Consider the following 13,295-nt stretch of genomic DNA (forward strand, 5'->3'; position numbering starts at 1 on the left):
TGTATGAACCCCGTGTCTCATACATCCTAGTGTTACTACGTCAGTGAGCGACACGCACCGCCTCAGTGATGTCGGTTTCTTTAATTCCACCTTGAACGTCTTCCTCCAGGTGGACTTAGGAACTCCATCCTTCCCTCACCGACTGTTGAACACTGTTGCCAGAAGACACGCGGCCGTCATCGCCGATCTCGATGCCTTACTCGCCAAATCCACGGGAGTCATGGCGACACGTCGGCAGTGAGCACTTGGGACTAAACCGTCTCCCTCATGGAGTTGGTCTGTCTTTTTGAATTTGCACCTGAAATTAATTTACTTGACTTTTTCTTGTTATTCTAAGAGCACTGTTCTATTGTTTCCCAGTAACACCGTTGAAGCTTTATATATATACAAATATATAAAGGTATTTTTTGATAAAATATTGAGACTGTATTTTTATATTTGCGATGTACATGAATACATGTAACAATCATAATCCTATTGTACCAAAGATTAATTAGAAGTCCGAGGGAATGACTTGCCATGTTCAGTGTTCCGCGTTTCTGTCTAGACGGCTTAATAATTAATTATCCAGGACTTGAAAGCTATTCCACTTTATCGCTTCATCAATGTGACGAAACGGGTCTAAAGTCACCTGAGTATCTGCCATTTAAGTCCCTTGATGCCTGTTCGCTATAGAGTCTCTATTGATTTTTTTGACAGCCAAATATGTCAACGTCAACAAGGTTATCATAGCTGGAAAACCTTTTTTAAATTAAATTTAAAGAGTCCATCAACACATAATAAAGGTTGTATTGATTTGTATTTACTACACAAGAGTGTTCACTCTCTATCTATGATGGATGGATAAATAGATGCGGCCCCTTTGTGGTTATACAAGAGGCTGCAACACTGTTCCATATCTGGGTCAAGCAGTTTTTGCAAATATTTGCATGTAAATGCTTTGTTTCTGGATAGACTTGGATAGATAACAAGGGGGGCGGCAGATATGACTATGAATATATACATGGATTTGAAGGTCAGTTGAGTTTATGTCATCCGAGTTGATGAGGTGAACCACTAAAAAACATGATAAAATGAAGAATAAAAAGGTCAAATATATGTGAGGGGACTGTATGGAAAACACTTTACTTTAATGTCAGGCTCTCTGTGCAGTACGTGTGTCACACTTAAACACAATTAAATACATTTAAAGGTTAAGAGAAAACATGAGGAACCGCGGCGGAGGAAGTGAAATAAGGTTCAACTCCTCCAATAACGTCCGTGCAGTCCCCGTTGGATCGTAATGTGTTGCATTGAAGGAATATTGAGGATGATTAGGCTCCGCCTCCACCGGCATTTGTTACGTCACCTGTAACCAATCAGCAGCGAGGACCCGAACCTTTAAAAAAAAGCGTTTGTAGCAGAACAGGGACTTTCAGGACTTTTGGGGTATAAACGCTAAAAGATGCTGCCCCCCCCCCCCCCCTAACCTCCCTTTTTATGCATTATTAAAGCTGCAGTAAGACATGGACACAATTATGGTACCCTGAATCTTATTAAGCTCAGTTCTTATGGCCCGTTTCTCAAGTGTGTTTGGTATTTATTGTTGTTCCTCTTGCCTTCTGTTGAATGTGTTTTTCTATTTTCTATTTAATGGGCAGAGAGTGTTTACGGCCGCTTGCACAAGACCGTTAATGCATTTATTAATGCCGCCTATTAAGAAGTGATTTTGTCTTTTTTTTGTTGGCACAGTGTTGCAGATATGCAGGCGCCGATCAAAGGCGTCCCGATATGAAGCCATATTATTTACAGGAGTTGAAGGAAGCGCTCGCATTGAGATTTAAAAGAACCAAAGAAGACACAAATACTGTGTCGCGGCCAGAGTGAAGGAACATACACAACTTTTTGAACTGATATATTTTTTTTTTTATGTTTCTATATATTTGTATGTGTTCCTTTTCTTTTTTGTGTAAGAAAGCATTGTTATTTATGTTTTTATGACGTGTTGTAAGTGTATTTTATTATAAACAGCCTGCTTCCCGATGCTAATGAGATCTTATGTGGCCCGTGTGTTTGGCCGTTTTTTATACGAATACAATACATTTTAAAGTGAATTGTGTTTTTTTGTGATTTCTTTTGGTGTCCTGGTCCCAGAAATATTCTTTATCCTTAATTATCATTTGCAATTAGACTAAGTATGCTTGGGAATTGAACCTCAGTATTTATATGAAGAACAGAGGATCAAAAGCTCAGATTTGTATCTTCTTTACTTTCTTTAAGTTTGTGTCAAATATGGGGAAAAAAGCTTTTCCTTAAATATTGAATCGGGTCAAAATGACCCGAAGGCAACACAAGGGTTAAAGAACTTTTTTCTTTGTTTTGGTATCTAAACCCACAGACAGCTTTCAATGCGCCTCTTCTTTAATACGGTGTTGTTGTATCAGTCAGAAGGAACCCAACATATCTGGTTCTCTTCTCTTTGACGCACCGTCACATAGTTTCATTAAAAGAAGCACTCTCATAGACATGAATCAAGACAAGGATTTAAACAATGCTTTATATTGTCTAAACTAAGGCCTTTTGTTCTTTTTAAAGTATTCAATCTTCTCTGAAAAGTACAATATGTTCTTGTAAGATGAGGCGTCAAGTACGAAATGGAACAGCGAGTAAATCAGCCAGGACATGAATTCTAATATATATATATTTTTTAATAAATTATATATATATATATAATTATATATACATATATATATATAAAATTTATATATATTTCACATGAGTACACAATTGGCCAAATGTGAGAACATTTTTTAATTAAAAGTTAAATTAAAAGTATCAACATGAGAGAATACAGAAGAGTGTTGCACTATACGATCATCTTTTAAAATTATTTTTATGAATAATATTTGCTATTGTTGTTCTAGTGAGTTGATGTTTTAAGTACCTCAAAACATGAATTACTTTCTGCCTCCGATGTGGTATTTATGTGACAGGTGTGTTCTCTCCGGTGTTCCTGTGAGGCTCGTGCCCGCGTGCGGGCCCTGTGTACTCCGTGAGAGGCGCGCGACAGAGGGGACATATTCCTGAGGGGGGGGGGGGGGGTTCACGGTGGGTGTGTGCGACAAGGGGCGGGGTGGCGCACGAGACATCAGAAGTGTCTCTCTGCCATGTAGAGTCACCCGCTCTGGTCAGGAATGCCCCCCCCCCCCCCACGCGCGCGCATATCATGCATGCGCCCACTTTATTTTTAACCCGGCTGGGTGGGTCACTCGCTGGCTTTCGGGAATGAACGTGGAGCGCGCGCGCGGCACCGACTAACCCCTTTCCCTCGACCCCCCGTGCAGGACCCCCGTGTGCCCTCCTCGCGCCGCTCTGACCGGGACCCCCGCGCCGCCTCGATGGGATTATAATTGGTTTATTGGCAGGAGAAAGAGAAGATAAACACTTTCGGACAGGAAACATCATCCAGAAGCGAGTAAGTGCTCGTTGGAGGCGAAGAGGAGCGAGTTGTTAAATGTATTGATCTGTGGCCAAATAGTTTCTGTCCGCGGTCACCGGTTGGCCCGCGCTCCGTGCAGCCTGCTGTTGTTTGTCGTGGAGTTAAAAGTTTCCTCTAGTCCACCTGTTGGACGGCCAACCTCTCACAAAGCTTTCACACGCTTATTATTTTTATTTATTTAAATGAATGCACTCTGCTATATAAAGACTTTTCTATGTTAGTGGAACATCTTCTCGAGATATCGGTGTGTTATCTTTCAGCGCGTCCTAACTCAATGACGTCACTGCGCGTGTTTGCGCTCTTCAAATGTTTTCTTCTCAGAAGCCTAAAAAAGTATTTTGATACTTTTACTCTGCGAGTTCTGAATGATAAGAAATACTCCCAACATATATCTTTATATATAATATGTATATGTGTGTGTGTATATATATGTATATATATTTCATAAAGTGCACAATGAGCAAAATCTTTTTTTTCAGAAGATTTTTAGCACTAATATCTTATATATTTTTAAGGATAATATTTGCTATTTTTATTATAGTTAGCTGATATTTTAACCAGTATTTGTTGCTTCATAATGTATATGCCTGCCATATGTTTTTATGTCGTATTTTATTCTGAGGTACAGCAACTAACGCTGTTTAATTGACTTATTTCCATCTTAAATGTCATAGAAAATCTCAAGTAAAGATACCGCAAATGTGTACTTGTAGCTCCAGGACCTGAGTTTATATACTTATGTTAACCTTAGCCCGGTTACTTTCCACACTTTCATAATCCCCTCTTGAAGTACCCTAGCATGTGTCCTCTGATCAGATGCGATTTACCGGCTTCAGAAATAGCAAACTTTTTTTCCCTTCTTCCCCTAAACAAAAGAGGCGCTGCCCCTCGTTCCCCTTAAAAGGACACGTGTGTGAGTGTGTGTCCATGTCTGGGGCGAGACTCCTAAACACACTCCAGAAACCGTTTACTATCGATTCATTTTAACCAAGCTCACGATCGCTGCAGTCAAAACATTATTGACCACGACAAAGGAACTTTTTATTTATATATTTGTTCCCCTCTCACAGCTTTGTGAACATAATCAATGTTCAGTATGGATTATGCTAAACGGAGTGTGAAAGTAATTTTCTTTTTTTCGAGCTGCAGACTTTGAGAGTCAATCAGTCCGTTACCCAACCCCCCCCCCCCCCCCCCTCCATCACCCCTCCTCTCCTCCCATATTGATCTTTGTCCACTTTGTGCATGTCTCAGATTCACTCCCTTTCCTCAGTCCAGTTGCTGCTACGGTTACACACACACACACACACACACACACAGACCCACACACTCTCTGTAGGTCATTCGTGTCGACCACACCCGTCTCTTGTTTCTTCTCCATCTGATGCTCAGAATAATGAGCTCACAGCTGAAGGTGTAAACACACAGTTGCAGCTGGGAGAGTTATTATTCATCTCAGGAGCTGCGTGATTGGTTGTTTACGTCGTGCAGATTTTGTTTGCGCCGCATTTTTTGCAGGAACAACAAAAGAAGGGAAAACAGGTTCAGTCAATTTCAAGCACAAGCAGCGGAGAAGGTTATTGTGCAATAGAGTTATCACACCTTTTAACCATTTCCCCCCAAAGCTGATGTGCAGATATCAAAACACTTGTGGCATTAATTTATTGTAGCATGTTTGGATTAAAAGAAATGTAATATATATTTATATATATTTACACTACCGTTCAAAAGTTTGGGGTCATCCAGACAATTTCGTGTCTTCCATGAAAACTCACTTTTATTTATCAAATGAATTGAAAATTGAATAGAAAATATAGTCAAGACATTGACAAGGTTAGAAATAATGATTAATATTTGAAGTATTAATTTTGTTCTTCAAACTTCAAGCTCAAAGGAAGGCCAGTTGTATAGCTTATATCACCAGCATAACTGTTTTCAGCTGTGCTAACATAATTGCACAAGGGTTTTCTAATCAGATATTAGTCTTCTAAGGCGATTAGCAAACACAATGTACCATTAGAACACTGGAGTGATAGTTGATGGAAATGGGCCTCTATACACCTCTGGAGATATTTCATTAGAAACCAGACGTTTCCACCTAGAATAGTCATTTACCACATTAACAATGTATAGTGTGTATTTTTGATTAACGTTATCTTTATTGAAAAAACAGTGCTTTTCTTTGAAAAATAAAGACATTTCTAAGTGACCCCAAACTTTTGAACGGTAGTGTATATATATATATATTTATATATATATATATATATATATATTAATGAGGACAAGCATCATTTGAGTATCTGGAGGAATTCATTTGGCATTTAAACAACTTCTGAAAATTCATCCAGCGCCTTCAAGTCATCATCTTACAACCTGGAGCCACAAAGATGATGAAACACTGGACCATGTGCCGAGCTCTTTGTCTAGAGGCGATAGGAAACAATGAATGGTGCCAAAGTATTACATAATGTGTCTTACAGGCCAATAACAACCTTTACGGTTTGTTATTTCAATCTGCCTCATGTCAAATCCATGCCCAATACCTCATAGTGGTAACCATGATAACACTACTTATAATGGGATTACATCACTTATGTGCGGATAACCTTCACTTTATGGAATTTAGACATAGAAACTATGAGGCTGAATGGATTAGTTGTTGATGAGCTGGAATATTAATTCTTAAAAGTAATTTATCAAGAAAAATCAAAAAGTCACATTCACTGTTTTAAGCCTCTAAAATGTGAGGATTCCCTTGTTTTTGGACTTAATTAAAACAAATTGTATATAATTATTTATTTCTTATTCTTATTTCTTATTATTATATTCATTTATTTATATTTATTTAATATTATATTTGATTCATTATTTAATTATTTTAATGTTGTTGAAGCTGAACTAATCTGTTAATCCGCTAATCGTTACAGCTTTGCATTCCATCTCATTGAAAGGTTAATAGATAATGAAAATACGTGTTAGTTGCAGCTGTCATGGAAACTATTTCACAGGTTTTTTTTATCTGTTCATTTGCATCATGCAACACTCGCCCGGCCCTCTAATTACGGGGATTTCCCTTCATTCATTTCGGTGTTTATTCTACATTACGGGCGCTCACGGCTCCACAAGGTGACCTCTACTGGGAGTGAGAGCTCTGCCGCTCGCTCAAGGACACCTCGCCGTGTCAGGCGGTGAACTTCCTGTCCCGGGTCCGTCTATAAGTAGAGGCCTCGGTCCAAATGGAGCCGCACTAAACACGCTCTGCTGTCTGTCGGGGAGCAAGCGGTCTCCGTCAGCCCCTCCGACGCTGTCAGAGTCTGAGAGGCTGACGGTTAGTGGACACAGGGGGGTTTGTGCAGTGTGTGTGTGTGTGTGTAGGGGGGGGTGGGTGATAAGAGGGGAGCGTTCCGATAAGAGCCCTCTGCAGAGGACTGATACTGGGCGGGAGGAGGGAGACCTGGGGGGGCTTCACCGGGCCTCTTCTCTGAATGCAGATCACCTGGGAAGTCCAACTGTACTTTACTCGAGTATTTTAATGTTCTGCTACTTTGTAATATTCTCCTATTAGTAACTTTGCACCACTGTGAACTCAGAAATATGTTACGAACGCAGATTTTTTGGCACTTATCTCTAATTTTTGTTCATTTCTGATGGGAAAAATATTCCTGAAATCCGTGGTGCTCAGCGACTTCCCTCTCCTCCATCGTGGCGCGGCAACACAAGTTGAATTTCCCGCCTCATTTCACCTCACGCGCTAATTCTCACAGAAAGCCACCAACAGACACACACACACACACACACACACACAGAGGGGTTGCCCTCCCCCTGCGTGCCGTGATAAGAGAGCTGTGCTGCGCTCAGATAGACGGCTATCGGAGCTGCTACCCTTCAACCCGCCATACCACACACACACACACACACACACTAACACACTGCAGGGTGACAGTTGAGCCAAGGGACACACACAAAATGGAGATTGTGAGAAGGGGCCTCGGGAGCTTATGGGGCCAATTTGAAAAATATACTCAAGAATCTCTGAATGTATAAATATTGTCGAAGTTTCATTTGAACTCTATTCATCATACTAACACCTCTTCTTCCCCCCCAGACACCCGGAACCCCCCCGAGGACGCCACCTGCCGTCCCGCCGCCCGCTCGCCGCGCTGGCTGCCGCCATGACCTCCGCGACCTCCACCACGGACTTCGACAATGCGGAGATCACGCAGCAGTACAGCCGCATCAACACCCGCTTCGGCCTCACGGACCTGGAGGACCTGGACAACGACAACTGCTCCGCCCGGCTGTTCGAGCGCTCGCGCATCCGGGCCCTCGCAGGTGAGCGCATGGCACCGGGAGGCGGGGGGAGGGGTGGCGAGGGGGAGGGTGGGTGGGAACAGGCCGCGCCCCCTCCCCCCCCCCCCCGTCGTGGCATTTGTGGGGCCGCATTTTTGAGATGACGGAGTCTTTTTAAGAACGTGGGAAGGGCAGAAAGGTCGAGCTATAATGGGCGTGTGTTCGACACGGGAAGGTTGGAATGGACTTGAACGCATCGCGTAACCTTCACTACGATTAACTGAGGGAAACGACAAAATCCCTCTCTAGTCGCTAGAGCTCTGCAGGCGTTGTTGTGTTTGCACGTGTGTGTGTGTGTGTTGGCTTGTGTGTACATGTTACTCATGGTGTCACACACACACACACACACACACCCTCGTTCCGACAGCTGAGGCCTGACACCGCTCCGCACCCTCCTTAAGCAACTGGGAATCGCTCTCACATTCCCAGAATGCCCGGCGTCTGACCGATCTGGGCAGCTGCCCCGCCCGTCTGCCTCAGAGCTCCACCTGTGGAGCGGCGGCTGCTCGTGTTTTTTTTAAAAATAGGACTGAAGCCGATGGTCACACCATGGATACTTTCCTTAATCCGTAGAGGTATCAGGCATGAATGTGGAGACGGCACTGTGGAATCTTTTTACATGGTGCAGACACCAAAACGCTGTTAGTCAGTTTGCTTTTTAAGAACTTGATTCGTAGAGTCCGGCACCGGTTTCCCCTCACGAGTCTGCGTGCGCACCATGTCACGCGCTGCAGCCATTTATTTGTGTTGTTCGCAGGTGTTTTAAATATTTCTGTGTGACTATACGCCGTCAAACTGTCGTGGATCTGCACATGCACTTAGTCCTCCGTTCCTGTGAGTCCCTGGTAGTTTTGGCACCTCTTCAGTGATAATGAACATTTTTAAATGGAGTGTTTACGTGGGTTCAGGCCCTGATTGGTGTCAGCTGCTTGCTTCACGCCTCGTGATCATTGGACCAGCTAACGGGCATCATCCAATCATCTCACAGGCACCTCGACTTTCTCCCGATGGGATTTAAGTTTTGTCGGCTTTCATGTAACCGCCTGGAGATAACGATAACCGGTCGATGAACTCGTTATTGCCGATCGACTCCTCACTCGCTCCTTTGAACCGGCCGCATGTGGGAAACAACGGCGGGAAAACATCTCTCCGCTCAGGAGCCGCTCTGTGGCCAGAGTGCTGTACCTTCTCATTGGGCATCAAGCTCACAGGCATACAGTGGTACGGAAAGTATTCAGACCCCTTTAAAATGTTCACTCTTTGTTTCATTGCAGCCATTTGCTAAAATCAAAAAAGTTTGTTTTATTTCTCATAAATGTTCACTCAGCACCTCATCTTGACAGAAAAACACAGAAATGTAGAAATGTTTTAACATTTCTTAAAAACGAAAAACTGAAATATCACATGGTGAAAAATTCAAAGGGGTCTGAATACTTTCTGTACCCACCGTATATATATATTTTTTTACAAATCTTTAAAATAACTACAATTATTACAAAACCACAACATCAATAATTCATCCGGTTGGGGGGAGAAACAGGTCAATACACTACAGGTTAACAGCAAAATCAAAAAAGTTCATTTTATTTCTCATTAATGTTCTCTCAGCACCCCATCTTGACAGGAAAAGACAGAAATGTAGACATTTTTGCAAATTTATTAAAAAAGAAAAACTGAAATATCACCTGGTCATAAGTATTCAGACCCTTTGCTCAGTATTGAGTAGAAGCCTGTTGAGCTCCTACAGCTATGTGTCTTCTTGGGAATGATGCAACGAGTTTCTCCCACCTAGATTTGGGGATCCTCTGCCGTCTTCATGCAGATCCTCTCCAGTCCCATCAGGTTGGATGGTGAACGTTGGTGGACAGACATTTCCAGATGTCTTCAGAGATGCTCAATTGGGGTTAAATTTGCAAAGATTTCTACATTTCATTTTTTTTTTCCGTCAAGATGGGGTGCTGAGTTACATTAATGAGAAATAAAATGAACTTTTTTGATTTTAGCAAATGGCTGCAATGAAAAAAAGAGTGAAACATTTACATTACATTCCATTACATGTCATTTAGCAGACGCTTTCATCGAAAGCGAATTACAATAAGTGCATTCAACCTCGAGTACAAACTAAGAACAAGAAGAATACAGAAATTAACATTTCCTCAATATAGTCGAATGACAAAAGTACCATAATAAGAGCCATTTAAGTGCCACTGAAGTGCTAATCTGTGTTTTAATCCAGATATAGTCGGAAAAGTTGTGTTTTTAGTTTCCATTTAAAGGGGTCTGAATACTCTCCGTACCCACTGTGCTCGACGTGGAGTCGATTTGTCCAGTCCCACCTGGCAGAGATTGGCACCTTCTGCTTCTCCTTGTCTTCGTTTGTTCAGGAGTAGTTCCTCCTCCAAAGAGATGTGCTGCTAATAGCCAATAACGTGGCGTATAAGTGTGTCTGACTGAAATTCGAGAAGCTGTTTCGGACTAATGCCTATTCCTGAAAACGTGCTGGGCCATAAAATAGTATTAAAAATGGCCATTTGATGCCAGCTCTACATGAATTTCTGTCTCTAAAGACATAATAGAAATTTTTGAGGTTCGATATGCAGCCCAAATAAATATTTAGTCCGGTTATTGGATGCCCCCCCCCCCCTTCTCTCACTGTCTCTTTAAGTGATGAAGGCTTCTGTGTGGGTGTCGGTGATATTGTGTTAGAGTGCTGCTGCGCTGATGCTCCTGTAATGCAATCAGTGTTTCCTGTTAGAGAGAGAGAGAGAGAGAGAGAGAGAGAGAGAGAGAGAGAGAGAGAGAGAGAGAGAGAGGCTCTGGATGACGCTCTACAGCTTGTGGCATCAGAAATATGTAGCCAGCCAATAACATGCTGGATATCCACCCGTTTGCACTCCTCCCTACATACACCTCAAAAAAACAAAAAACATGTTCCTTTGAGAGAGAGCGTTTGGTGCTGGATCAGGAATCTCACTCCAGTGATGTCACGACGGAGTGGGAGCGCTGCGTGGAGGGGAGGGAGCGTCGCCAGCACGTGGACACACTGAAACGTCTCGTACGCATGGACGGGGCGACAGAAACCACTCTGGAGGAGAACCGACAGGCTGCCGGAGAGCGGAGGCACGGCAGCATCGTCACGGAGGAGAGAGGGAGGAAGGAGGAGGAAGGAGGGAGGGAGGGAGGGAGCAAGAGTGAACACGCGAAAGAGAAATCTGGAAAGGAGGACACAGAGCCAAGAGACGGAGAAGAGGAGGAAGAGACGTGGAGGGCCGAGCTCCTCCGCCGTGTTGTTGTTGTTGTTGTTGTTGTTTGAGGGGGGGGGGGGGTCAAGATGAGCAGCCCGTGCCTGCTGAGCGCGGCCCCCATCAGCCAACCCCGGCTCCGAGAGGTTAAGATCAGCCTGAAGGCCGGCAGCAGGGAGACCGCCGCCACCCGGAGCGGCGGCGGCGGGACCAAGGAGGCGTCGGGCGGCCGCCCCCGCGCCCCCGCGGAGAAAGAGGCCGCCGCTCGGGTCGGCGCGAGCCGGAGCAGGAGCATGCCGCCGGTCCACCGGGCCCAGAGAGCCGAAGGCAGGAAGGCGGCGAGGGGTGGCGGCGGCGGTGGCAGCAGGAAGCAGCAGGAGCCTGAACGCCACGCGGAGAACAACGGCGCTCTCCTGCACATCCCGCTCGCCGCGGGACCCTCCCCGCTGTCGTCGTCCTCCTCCTCGTCCTCCTCCGGCACCCCTAGACGTCAGCGGCCCGCTAAACCTCCCACCGCCCCCCTCCTCTCCTCCTCTTCCTCCTCCACCACCACCTCCTCCTCCTCAGCTAAAAGTATGAAGCGGGCACGCTGGCTGAGCTTCAGCACCTCCAACATCTGTTTCAACACCATCCTGGATGGACGCTTCAGGCAGCTGCAAGGTACAGGGGTCCTGATGGAAGAGCGGTGTGTGTGTGTGTGTGTGTGTGTGTGATGTGTTTCAGAGACACAACACTTTCCCAACTTGTGTTCTTTGCTCGAGCCGTGATGTGAGCCGCTGTTAGTTTCTCATCCCGCCGTGAGAACTGGAGGAAGCTCGCGGCAAAACCGAGTTTCCAAAGAGAGCTCGTCCCTCGTATTGAATGCACAGGCTCGTCATTTATTTATTTCCAGGAAGCCGTGGCTCTGCCCCAATTGTTCACTGACTTGGCTTTTAATAATTCACAGGCAAACTCCTAAAAAGGTTGTGATGTTTAACCTTTTTCCAAAAGGTCGCGTAATGCACTATGAGGCGCTTCTTTCTTCTGAAAGTATAACAAACATATTCATAATATTCACAAACTGTTTCCAAAGAACAAAAGCAGAAGTGGTGTTTTCATCCTAACATTTTCTTCTTCTTCTTCTTCTTCTTCTTCTTCTTCTTCTTCTTCTTCTTCTTCTTCTTCTTCTTCTTCTTCTTCTTCTAATCATTGCGTCGGCGGCATTTGAAAAATAATCAATTTCTCTGCTGTTTTTTTAAAAGCTTGTTTTTCCGAGGTACGTTTTTTCCAGTTTTAAGTGAGAGGTCGGCTCGTAGCTGTGGATCTTTGTTATCCAACTCCCCGATGACGAGTGCATTAGCGAGAGGAAGAAAATGGAGGAGACAATGCAGTAACGGAGAGGGGAAACATGCTTTTTTCTTCTCTGCTTCTGCTAGATTGCAGAGTGCCGAGTCAGCTGATACCATAAACTTCTGATGCTCTCCCAAATTAGAGTGGTTGTTCGGGAGCCAAGCGTATCGATCCGCCAAGCATGTCAAGGAATTTTCCTCAATTTTTTTATTCACACGTTATTGGGGGAGATCGGATGAAACGACAATAAAAAAAAATAAAGGGAGACGGGGAGAGCAGTCGGTGCTTTGCTTTATTGATTTCAAACATTTTTGGGAGTTCGACACACTCAATTTGTGTTGGTGTTTTTTCCCCCCATCCTGTCTAGTGTTGACCTTTTAACCTTTTGGGTGAGTCCACTTTGGCCTTCAAGTGTTTAGGCCCTTGATCTTCCCTTGTTTACGGTTTTAAAAATGCAATCTCTCCAGGAGTTTGACCCTCACGTGGTTGTGAACGTGTGTTCTTTAAGCAGTTGTTCAGTTTTTCCCCGTTCATTCGCTGCTTTCTGCATCTTTTAATACGTTTTTGAACATTGAAACCCTTTAAGATTGTTGGACAGTAGAAGAAACAGAGATATCGTCTTTATTTTTCATTCCATGCATTTTCCCTTTTTCCTACGTTACCCATAATTCAACTCTTTTGTTGACTGTTTGGTTGGAGGTTTGAGTGCGTTACGCTGGTAGCAGCTAATGTCGCTAATGTAGCGACAGAGGCCTGGACTTCTTTTCAACTTCATACTTCAAACTGTTTTTTATTTTCATTTTCAAATTTGTCGTCTTCGACCACCGAATGACTCGAGTGACGTCATTTGAGGCACGCGCTCTCCCTCTGAAGATACAAAAGGCTTTATGCAATTT

General features: G+C 44.0%; 2 protein-coding genes across 3 annotated transcripts in view; both read left to right on the plus strand.

The window, feature by feature from the left end:
• stard9 (StAR-related lipid transfer (START) domain containing 9) overlaps positions 1-2,093 on the plus strand; it is a 41,951-nt gene extending 39,858 nt beyond the window's left edge. The window contains exon 32 of the mRNA XM_056427103.1: positions 110-2,093. Within this exon, the coding sequence (XP_056283078.1) occupies positions 110-241 (132 nt within the window). The 3' untranslated portion in view covers positions 242-2,093. The remainder of the gene's footprint in view (positions 1-109) is intronic.
• A 1,269-nt stretch (positions 2,094-3,362) lies between these two features.
• sptb (spectrin, beta, erythrocytic) overlaps positions 3,363-13,295 on the plus strand; it is a 46,837-nt gene continuing 36,904 nt past the window's right edge. Inside the window, exons 1-2 of one of the 2 annotated variants that reach the window (XM_056427105.1) lie at positions 3,363-3,454; positions 7,584-7,810. In XM_056427105.1, coding sequence (XP_056283080.1) covers positions 7,651-7,810 — 160 coding nt within the window. In that variant the 5' untranslated portion in view covers positions 3,363-3,454; positions 7,584-7,650. Of the gene's footprint in view, positions 3,455-7,583; positions 7,811-11,159; positions 11,731-13,295 lie in introns of those variants that run through there. The other variant, XM_056427104.1, reaches the window with a different exon arrangement.

The sequence above is a fragment of the Pseudoliparis swirei genome, chromosome 11 (assembly GCF_029220125.1).
Source record: "Pseudoliparis swirei isolate HS2019 ecotype Mariana Trench chromosome 11, NWPU_hadal_v1, whole genome shotgun sequence".
In the NCBI taxonomy this organism is placed as follows: Eukaryota; Metazoa; Chordata; class Actinopteri; order Perciformes; family Liparidae; genus Pseudoliparis; species Pseudoliparis swirei.